The sequence below is a fragment of the Drosophila suzukii genome, unplaced genomic scaffold, assembly GCF_043229965.1.
Source record: "Drosophila suzukii unplaced genomic scaffold, CBGP_Dsuzu_IsoJpt1.0 scf_29, whole genome shotgun sequence".
Taxonomy (NCBI): Eukaryota; Metazoa; Arthropoda; class Insecta; order Diptera; family Drosophilidae; genus Drosophila; species Drosophila suzukii.
Window position 1 is genome coordinate 153,488 of NW_027255916.1, and position 11,178 is coordinate 164,665.

The 11,178-nt window shown below is 41.3% G+C and overlaps 1 protein-coding gene across 3 annotated transcripts; it reads right to left on the bottom strand.

Annotated features, from left to right (window-relative positions):
- Window positions 1–561: 561 nt before the first annotated feature.
- On the bottom strand, window positions 562–10,741 carry LOC136117791 (uncharacterized). 3 transcript variants are annotated; one of them, XR_011605680.1, is made up of 5 exons: window positions 6,264–10,733; window positions 5,918–6,204; window positions 4,199–5,824; window positions 819–4,135; window positions 562–754 (listed from the first exon to the last, which is right to left on the bottom strand). XR_011605680.1 is itself a non-coding variant. In XM_070999075.1 (4 exons), exon 4 carries the CDS (start codon window positions 1,391–1,393, stop codon window positions 959–961), a length of 435 nt encoding a protein of 144 aa, XP_070855176.1. In that variant the 5' UTR covers window positions 1,394–4,135; window positions 4,199–5,824; window positions 5,918–6,204; window positions 6,264–10,741; the 3' UTR covers window positions 562–958. The 3 variants fall into 3 exon arrangements, 1 of the variants encoding a protein (XP_070855176.1); XR_011605679.1 differs by lacking the exon at window positions 562–754 and having other exon boundaries at window positions 3,573–4,135; window positions 4,199–4,361; window positions 4,413–5,824; window positions 6,264–9,825; XM_070999075.1 differs by having other exon boundaries at window positions 562–4,135; window positions 6,264–10,741.
- Between the last annotated feature and the right edge of the window lie 437 nt (window positions 10,742–11,178).

Sequence of the window (11,178 nt, forward strand, 5' to 3'; positions counted from 1 at the left end):
TAAAATCCTTTGCTGTGGTGTGAGTGGCCTTCCCTGCCTTGGGAATGAAAACCACCTTTGTTTCTTGCCATGCTGTTGGTAGTCCTCCTACCGCCAGGATGGATTGGAAGATTTTTTTCAACCAGTTTATGGATGTTTGTCCTGCTTGCTGGATGTGAGCCGGTGTTATTCCGTCCGGTCCCGGCGATTTGTATGGTTTGAAACTATGAATGGACCATTTCATGTTGCGGTCTGATAGGAGTGGATCTATTTCGATTCCCTCTCCTGCTCCTCTTTCAGGTGGATGACCTGCTTGTTGGCTCCCCGGGAAGTGAGCGTCTAGGAGCAGGTCCAAGGACTCTTTACTGGAGTCTGACCATGATCCATTTGCTTTTTGAAGTGCTCGTCAGAGACTGCCCAGTTTTTGACTGCGCCTACGAGTGAATCTGATACCAAAGTTAGATCAATGATCGTTTGGCAAGCTTTAGTTATGAAAGTAGGGGCATTGCCCCTATTGCATAGGAATAGGTTCGAATTTAGAATAAAATCAAAAAGAGACTCACCTCTGTCGTTGTTGTTTGGGCAACCCCACTGGGTGTGATGGGCGTTGGCGTCACAGCCTGTTACCAATCCGTACTTGAGCTTTTCGCATTCCTCTGCTAGTCCTCTGACCAGCGCATCTGGGGGGTTTTCCTTCTCAAAGGCCAAATAGGCCGATAGAACCCTTATAGAGCCACTCTGCAGCTCCAGGCTTACTGCGGTGTTGTCTCCGTTGCTGTAATTGCGAAGTAGAAATATACTAAGATGCCTTTTGGCTAATATGCAGGTTCGAATTTTACCTTCTTTGGGGTCAAGCATAAGCTTGTATTCCTTTGTTCCTAGTCCAGCGACCTTGCCTCCTACCACCCAAGGTTCCTGTACGAGGACTAGGTCGGCTCCACCTTCTGTCAGGCGAAGCAGAAGTGCAGCAGACGCTGCTTTACTGTGGTAAAGGTTTATTTGTAGAAGTCTTAGTGACATCTACAGCTTCAACCTCCACCACAGTGACGTCGGCCTCCTCTGTGTCGCTGAGGTCCACGTCCTCGATTGCCGGTCCGAGCGCACGTATCTCTCTGCTCAGCGACGAATCGGTAGAGTAGCCGTCCTCCGGCCCACCAGGTGCCTCCAACTCCTCAGCAAGCACCTGCTCGGCTGGGTTGCCGGCAGAGCTGCTAGCGGCGTTGGAGTCGCCCTTACACACTTTGATGTGTATCGCACTGAACCCGAAGTTCAGCACTCCACGAGCAGTCTCGATCGGAGCTACTGACTCCTTGTTCAGGACCAAAACCGCCTGGTTGACATCCCCTTCATGCTCCTCCACCTTGACGACTTTCCAGTCCTTCGTGGGAAGGTGCGGGTTGCATTCTTGCAACATGAAGAGGATGTCCTCCGGCGTCTTGATCGCTGCTGGAAGCCAGATCCTGGCTCGGGGTCAAGCGCAACGATGTTCGCCCCTTCGTAAACCTCGCCGAGCTTGCTTGTCGCCTCTTTGTACATATCAGCCGACCGCTGACTGTCGCATGCTACCACCTTGACGCTGCCCTGGTACCAGCCCGCGTCCATGCAGCAGGGCGAGGTGCCTGGCTTCTCTCGTACCATGCGCAGGCAAATGAGGGAAAGGTGGGACTCCACTGCCTTCCACTTGTTTCTGGGGATCCTGCCCTCCGGATTTCCCCTGTCAATTAGGCCGAGTAATACACGATTCTTCGTGATTTCGGCGAAAGAGACCGATGGCTGGATCTTTGATCTCTTCGCCGATGGCCCGGGTAGTTCGAGGGATCGCTGCCTTTCGCCTGAGTCGCCTCTTGAGTGGGCTTTTCCTGCCCGTAGTTTGGGAGCACCTTCCTTGCCCACTCTACCTTCTTTAGCCATTCAGGCGAAGGCGTGGCAACGGTGCTCCTGGTGTGTGAGCGCAGAGTCTGGGCGGCAGTCCGCCTTTCTGCGTATGTATATTTTGCACCAGCGGGTGGCCCGAGCGCCTTGGCAGTGCCTACCGTTGCTTTCGGCGCAGATGCGCACGTCGCGGAGGCGTTTGCGGTTGGCTTTCTGCCCCCCATCATCCCCAGTTTGGGATGCGGCCCTTTCTGGGCCGTGCTGGTATGGAAGGTGGAACCAGTGATCGTCTTATCCATGGGTTTTTTAAGAGAACCCGTCTCTATGTTTTTATACCCGTTACTCGTAGAGTAAAAGGGTATACTAGATTCGTCGGAAAGTATGTAACAGGCAGAAGGAAGCGTTTCCGACCCCATAAAGTATATATATTCTTGATCAGGATCACTAGCCGAGTCGATCTAGCCATGTCCGTCTGTCTGTCTGTCCGTCTGTCCGTCTGTCCGTCTGTCCGGATGAACGCTGAGATCTCGGAAACTATGGTAGCTAGGCTATTGAGATTTGGCGTGCAGATTCCTGAGCTTCTTACGCAGCGCAAGTTTGTTTCAGTAGACTGCCACGCCCACTCTAACGCCCACAAACCGCCCAAAACTGTAACTCCAACAGTTTTGATGCTAGATAAAAAATTTTAACTGAAATGTATTGTTCTCATCAATACCTATCGATTGACCTAAAAAAAAGTATGCCACGCCCACTTAAACGCCCACAAACCGCGAAAACCTGTGACGCCCACAATTTGCATGCTACATAAAAAATTTTAACTGAAATGTATTGGTGTCGTCAATACCTATCGATTTATCCAAAAATAAATTTGCCACGCCCACTCTAACGCCCATAACTCTTAAATCTGTCTACCGCCGGTAGGTGGCGCATTTTAATCTCGCTTTGCTGCTTGCATATCTCCATTTAGCTGAGTAACGGGTATCTGATAGTCGAGGTACTCGACTATAGCGTTCTTCCTTGTTTGTCTTGTTTTCTTCTGTTTTTTGATCCATAATTAGGTCCCACGAGTTGCGGAGAAGGGGAAAGGTCCGCCCGGGCAGAGATCCGCGATGCCCGGGTAAGGCGATAGTTAGAACAGGGGGTCGCCATGTCCCTGAGCACACCGTTTGAGACTGGGCTATTTTTGATCCGGGCCCCCAGCCAGGCTGACTCTTGGCACGGTCCGTATTACACCGTAGTCCGGCCCGGAGTGAGATGTTGTTTGGGAGGGGAGTTGGGTAGGTGTTGTGTTGGGAGTGGGTTTGTGTAAAGCAACTATTTAGATGCGGCTGAACAACTCGCATCGTCGGTATTGCTTCGTTGCAAAATACCCGCTGGCTGTCTGGGACTGTTTATTTACTGGGGTTTCCGTCCACGGTACCGTGTTTGACTTATCCCACCAGCTTATTCACAGTTGACCTCGAGAGAGGTCGTCCGCTATCCGCAACCTGCGACCCGCTCGGTTGCCCCAGCTAGGCGACTTTGGAACCATCTCACAAGTTCCTCAGCCGAGTTCTTCGGTGTTATTTAACATATAAACTCCTACGCTTGGAAATAACATTTTTTTATTAGTTCTGAATTTCGAATTTTTTTTATCAAAATCGGACAACTATATCATATAGCTGCCATAGGAACTATCGGAATCATATTATCGGACATATTATCTTATACTACTAAGAATATAATTTTTTGTATTTTTCAGAATTTCGAATTAAAATTAATAATTATAACTGCAAGGGTATACAACGTTCTGCTTGCTGACTTGCTGACATCTATTGAGCACATTTCTGATAAAGTTCGATAGTAAACATTTAGCGGTTTTAAATATTATAGCTCTTTCGGTAAACCAATATTTTTGTTTATTCTTAAATTTTGTAGGGTAAGGTGACGAACTGATAATTACACATTAAGACTCTATGCAGATGTGATAATTATTTATTTTTCTTTAAGCAAAATGGAAAATGTACAATAATGGGATACAAATTTAATTATACGCTTAAAAAAGTCTACTACGCTTCTGGGCTTAAATTGAACAAATTAAGTTATTTAAGGTGGTAAGTGCATAAAAGTATTTTAAAATCGAAAAAAGTCTTAATTATTTTGTTAACCTTCCAATAATCCTAGGGCTTAGTCTGGAATTATATGATTATTTTCTTATCTTACTTATTAATTATCATTGCTGCTATGCTCTTTCAACGTCTTCTCCCCTTAAGAGCGCTGCCAACACCAATGCAGTTAAAAAAAACTATAATAATAATATTGTTAAGTCTATTAAATTTGAATAAGTAAGAATACTTGTTTAGCGTACCAAGATTCGTTTAACTGCCCAAGTAGTGATGAAATTTCCCATCAAGTCCAAGTTTTGGAAAACATTGATGTATCGATGATGTCTTTTCCACCTCTTACTGAAGGATCACTGATCCATTCAGTTCTGCTGAGCCCTCATAATACATAGTGCCATCAGTTATGGACTGCCAAAAAAAAACATGTTTTAAAGCAAAACATACCAAACGGCCGCGTACCTGGGTTAGAGAGAAGCAGCAGATGCAGATACTATAGATAGCCTGGGAGGGGGAACTGGTTGCGGAGTTGTGTTGGTTTAAACGGAACTGGTAGAATAGTGGGCTCAAGATAGGTTCAAATTTCGAAAAACCCTCTCGAAAATCTAATTGAGCCGACTACAAGAAGGGCAAATAAAGGGCTAGAGAGCAATCTAGAAGTTGAGAAAAAGTAGACGGCTCGCCAGTGAACATTTTCAAACTTCAAGCGCCAAATTTGAAATCTGGGAGTCTGTGAGGAAAATAAATTGAATCAAAATTGAAAAATGCGGAGAATAAACCTGAAATTTGCATTATGATTATTACCCACATCTGGGTGTAGCCAGGATTTTTATTTTTAAGATTAATTTTAAAGTAAATAAAACCCCAATTGCAAAGTACCCGTAAAACCAACAACAAATATCTACATCTACCTAAAACTAATCTACCTCATGTAAACATTTATTTCATTATTTATTTATTTATTTATACTAATAATTATTTATCTTTGTGTTATTTATTCGTCCCTGTGGTACCCCGGTTAGGAAAGTATGGAAGGAAATTAATGTTAATTATAAAGAATTTGCGATTTAAAGTTCAAAGAAAGAAAATGAGTGAGTGGAGCATAATTATGGGGTGAGGTGACGAGTAATCGACCGAGTGTCCAATGCAAAGGGAGTTGCACACAAAGTTCCCGCAGCTCAAGGATGAGAGGGTGTATTCCGCGGCCATCAACAGCAGGTTCTCAGTTCTCTCAATTCTTTATTCTTTTTTGAAAGTTGTCATCGAGACTGACATTTAAGCGTTATGGGCGTTAAAGTGAGCCTGTCAAACTTTTTTTGGGTCAATCGATAGGTGTTGACGGGACTGATACAATTCAGCCAAAAATTTCTTTTTAGCATGCAAACTGTGGGCTTTACAGTGTTTGCGATTTGTGGGCGTTGGAGTGGGCGTGGCAAACCTTTTTTTTGGTCATTCGATAGATATTGACGAGACTAAAACATTTCATTTTTTTTTCTAGCAAGAAAATATACATATTTACCTTATGGAGTGAGAAACGCTTCCGTTTACCTGTTACATACTTTCCGACGAATATAGTAAACCCATTTACTCTACTAGTAACGGGTATAATTAGAAAAAGTTTAGAGTTTTTGTGAACAGCAGAGCCGAAATAATGACTCCGCCAGCTACACGTACCCAGGCCAGTCAGAAAGTGAGTCAAGACCTAGAGGATACCACTCCTCCCCAGGGGTTTATGATGGATGGTAGCACAGCCTTTGAGATCCTCCACCCGGAGGATATGACAGGAGCAGTGGGGAGCGTGGAAGAAAATACCAGCGACGGCGTTTCCCGCGGCGACCAACACAATCTTACAAGCGATGAGGAAGGGAAGAGTCCTGTGCATTTGGATAAAGAAATAGAGTCAGCCATTAGTTTAGCCCTATTTCAAGCTCATTAAACTTAGCGAAAAGCGGCGTCCATTGAGTTACCTGCTTTCCAGGAACAAATGCAACAGGATATGATGAGCTTCATGAGGGAAATTAATCAAACCGTCCGCCCTACCGTGAAGGCACCGGCCGACATCCAGGAACCTCCCCCTAGACCATCAATCGATGCGAAAATGCATAATCCAGCGCAGCATCGAGGGTATGGGCGGGTTGGCATCAGTATAGCCAACCACCGCCTTTGTTTAGGCCAGGAGTACCAGCTGCCGGAAGGGACTATAAACCCGAGATGAACCATCCTAGAAAATGGGGTATATCGTTCGATGGCGTACCTAGGGGAATGCCAATTGCTGAATTTATATCTCGGATAGAGCATTTACAGATGGCTTACCAAGATACTTGGGAAGAGGTCCTTCGATCTTTTCACTGCTTGGTAGATGGTCAGGCCAAGGAGTGGTTTTGGATGCACGTATGCACAAGGGGATTGAGGGATTGCCCAAATTTTAAGAACGCGCTGCAACAACGGTTCCAAACGCTGCGTTCTAACATCGAGCTTCAACGAGAACTCCGCGAGCGGAAGCAACGACCAGGAGGGAGCGTTGATGAGTATTTGTAGGCGATGCGGAGTCCAGTTTGACATCAATATATCCGACCACGAACTAATATGAAAAATTAAGGTGAACATAAGAGACAGGAAATCGAGGATAATATATCCGATGTGGTTAACCAACTTGAAGCAACTGAGGGAGGAATGTAACGAAGCTGAGAGGGTCTTGGCCAACCGTTGGTCGCGCTCATCTGGAATGCAAGAGCACCAGAGACCACAGAGGGAGAAACACCATGTTCACAAGGCTGTTCCGAGTTTTTAGAGGCCATTTCCCGGGGCAGAGAGGGCGGAGGGCAAAGTTCGCTGATGTGCTGTTTTACTTAATTTACTTAATTTTACTATAATCAAATAATTTACTTAATTAAAACAATATTAGTTGTTTTTTTCGATATACAATAATGCTCCTAAAATATTAGGGCATTGCCATGTCGCTGTGCAACGAAAACTTTTCCGCATTAGTCTCTAGCCGAACATAAAGGAGATACTCAAAAGAAATAACGGAACTGCCGAAATCTGTCTCTGAGAGCGCCGAGTGCAGGCAGATTATAAGACAAAGAAAGAGAGGGAAGCTCCGAATATCTGCCTCTCTTTGTTGCACGATCGTTTTCGTAGGCAGTCTTCTACACTGCGCCGACTTCTCTGCTGACGTCAACAGCGGCACAGCGTTTTAGGCACAAAAAAAAAACAAAAAAGCTTTTAGCCTTGAGCCATGTCACCGCGTCCCTACTGCAGAACTGAAGGGTTGGAATGCGCTTGTATGCACCAGCTAAACACATTCTGGTACGCATTTATTCAAATTGCGCATGTAAGCTGCACCCAGAAATTCACTTACACTACTGGTCTTATGTTAGACGCACCAACTTTTATTTTAAATAAAATGCTTTATTTATAATAATGCTTATTCTAATGGTCCAAAAAGCTTATCTTATCAGAGTTAGAATCTTGTTCGAAAAATATGTGCTCACAGCTGCTTGATTTGCGAAAAAAGAACTGTACATTCGAAGATTCCATAAATTTCTATGGCAATCACGGGTGTTTTCGGTTGGCCATTGAAATAGACGCACTTTAGATTTCTTTGTCTTGCGTAAGCAAGTGCAGTTTTTTGTATTGAGAAAATATTAAAAATAAACAAATAAATTATTTTAGAGCTATATTTAAAGTAAAAATGAGAAAAAGCTGGTGTTATGGTCTTATTAGAATGTCAATAAGTAGACTTTTTTCACTCGCAAGGACTGTCCAATCGAAACATTGCCAAAAAGATAAATCGCAGCTCCAGGACTGTTGATAGATATTTAAAAGATACAGAGGAATATGGAAAAAACTTCAAAGGAAAAAAAGAGCACTACCTAAACAAGCAATACGCAAAATTGTTAGAATTGCATCAAATTCGACAATCAAATTCGACAATCAGCGTACAATCAGAAATGTAAAAATAAACAAATAAATTGTTTTAGAGCTATATTTAAAGTAAATATTAGAAAAAGCTGGTGTTATGGTCTTATTAGACTGTCAAAAAGTAGACTTTTTTCACTCGCAAGGACTGTCCAATCGAAACATTGCCAAAAAGGTAAATCGCAGCTCCAGGACTGTTGATAGATATTTAAAAGTTACAGAGGAATATGGAAAGAACTTCAAAGGAAAAAAAGAGCACTACCTAAACAAGCAATACGCAAAATTGTTAGAATTGCATCAAATTCGACAATCAGCGTACAATCAGAAATGCAGAACACCTAATGCGTCTAAAAATCAAGTCGCCACCACAGCCGAGAAGGTGGAGAATTGTTGTGGGGTGCCATCACGTTTTATGGAACAATTGACTTGATTTGTATCGATCAGAAGTTGAACGGCGATCGCTTCAAAACATTGTTGGAGTCCGTATTTCTAAAATTAAATGATCTCTTTGGACCAGTGGTCGGCACACACATATCCTCTGCCGCAGCAACGAAAAAGCGCGCCGAAGCTGAGAAAAAAAAGACCCGAAGACCCATGCCGAAGTCACACGAACGTCTACGTTATACGTGAGCGAGCAGAGGATGGGCAGAACACTTCCCTATGCTCACTAGATAGGCCTCTGCCGACCCCTGCTTTGGACCAATTCCTTGGATTTTTCAACAAGACAATTCTCCTATTCATAACGCTCGAGTAGTAAAGTCGATTATTTCGAGTCAAAACGTTAATATCATGACCTGTCCACCATATTCTCGAGATCTAAACGTAATTGAAAATGTTTGGGGCTGGCTAACGCGGAAGGTGTACGAAGGAGGAAAGCAATACGAAGATAAGGAAACATTAACTGCAGCTTTTAAACGTATATGCACCAAAAAACATATTCTGAACAATTTTTTTAGAATAGGCCTGTAAAATGTATCAATTATTTTTTTGGTGCGCACTTTTTGTTCACTTGTCGCACAAAGGGAAACGTCTTTCATATAGTGCAAGGGGGTGTATCCTTCCCTTTTTTGCGATTCTGCAAGTCCTAGTTAATATTATTAGGTTTGGTTAATATTTACTAATGTTATTGAAATTTTTAAGTGCAACAATTCGTCTTAATTCCACCAAATAATCAGAAAATTGGCTGTTAAAAGAAAACACATAAAACTATTAGCGAAACTCAAATTTAAACAATTTAAAAATAAGTACCTGCTCTGATATAATTGGCTCTATAAAATAATAAAAACTAAATTAAATCAAATTGAAACATATGCACTTTTATGTTGAAATAAAAAGAGTCATATTTTTTAGAGCACGCTTAAATCAAAGGTAAATTAACTATTTCTCTTATTTCTTGTTTTTCCAGATTTCAGCAAACATATTTTGTCTTCTTATATTTCAGCGCGTCTTTTTATATTTCAGCGAGCACTTAAAATATGTTAGCATATGCATGTATTGTTAAATTGGTACTTCGCACTTGTGTATGTACATTGACGAACGATTCGTTTTTATACCATTGCAAGAGGGTAATGGTTTCAGTCAGAATTTTGCAACGCAGTGAAGGAGACGTTTCCGACCTTATAAAGTATATATTTACATGAGTCGTTCTTCGCCCGAATAAAAATTTTAGAAGATTTTTTATATTCGTTGGTTATTCTTTATTAGAACGTTGGAAAAAGACTAATTGTATGTTACAGAATTGGTTAGAATGAAACCTCGGTTTGCGTCTTAGAATTTACTGTTAGTGCATTAGGTGACGCAATCGCAGGTGGATGATGCGATCGCCACTTCTTTGTTTATGTTTATATAATTCGGTCTTATTGGATTTTGCGATCTTATTGGATTTTTACGTTTATTGAATTACGTCATTGTTGACGTTCGGACTTAATCAATTTTCTTTGTTTGTTTGCAATGCGGGATCTCGAGCTTCTGTGTCGTTTTTAATCAAAGCCGAAATTGGCGATTCTGTTTATTTGTAAACGGTTTCGATCTTTCAACTGGTGGCCGTTGAGAAATCGCAGTGCAGACACGTCACTCCCCCATCACTTAGACAAAATCGTATGGTTATTTATGTGATTTTGGGGTATAGTTTTGGTATTTCTTGTAACTCTTGTGAGTCTATTGTTGGGTCGTCACCTTTTCTGTTATTGTATTTTATAAGTATTCTTTTAGGTATTTCCTTAAATTTATAAAGTAGGTAGAGTGATATACTTAATATTAAGAGTCCCAGTGTTACAATTACAATTATTTTGTAAATCTGGTTTTCTTTATTTTGTTCAAACAATATTTCTTTTGCTGTATGTATGATATTGGGTCTAATTTGGTGACATTATTTCTTGTGTATATGCTTTGTGTGTAGTCAGAATTATAATTGCTTATGGATAAATCGTTAATTGCAATTGAGCAATTGTGTATTTTGATCATATTGTTTCCTTCAATTACAATTTCATTTTTAATACAATTTTGATTTAGTATAGTTTTTGACAAATTCCATGTAACTATGATATTTGGTTCGACATAATTAATTTGGGTAGTTAAGAGCGTTTTTGTGTACCTGCAACTAGTATCTGTTTGATTAACGAGACCTAAAAGACATGTGTTGGTAACAGGTTTTTTTGTTTCTTTGTAATACAAACTATTTCTGTATACGTAATATTTGTTTTGGGTGTTATCTTGTAATATTTTATTATTATCATCTGGATAAGGTAATATTTCGTATACGGGAAGTTTCTTTATTTCTCTGGGTATGTGGGATATAATTTAAATTTCGTTTGAATCTGACCTAAGCCAAGTCGAGGTTTTTATGTTCAGAAGTATCTACGAATTAATGTTTGTCAAGTAGTCGTGTTTTAATAACTTTGGATTGAGTATTCCTAATCTTGCTAACTGCATTCCCATTTCCAGGTCTTCAATGTATTCTGCGAAATGTTCTAAATTAAAAACCAATAATTCAAGAATTTTTTCGTTTTCGTTGTATTCGAGATGCTTGTTTATTATATCGATGCCTTTGTTAACTGTATCGATTATATTATTTAGTTCGTTTACCTGTACACTGTTTTGAGCTATTACATTGATTTTTTCTTCTAATTCTTCTTTATCATTATTATCTAATGTTCCAAAAAGATATTTGTAAGCTGTTCCTACAAAATTAGCTAATCCTCTTTTGTTTCTCCTAACAATTTTTAACCCATTCATTTCTCTTTGTAGTTGTGAGTGTACGCCGGGGGGTAGCGGGGTACCGTGGTGGCGCTGGTGGAATGGCGTGGGA

Excerpts from the sequence above, each read along its gene's own strand:
- LOC136117791 (XM_070999075.1), bottom strand. The coding sequence starts at position 1,393 with ATGTTGCAAGAATGCAACCCGCACCTTCCCACGAAGGACTGGAAAGTC.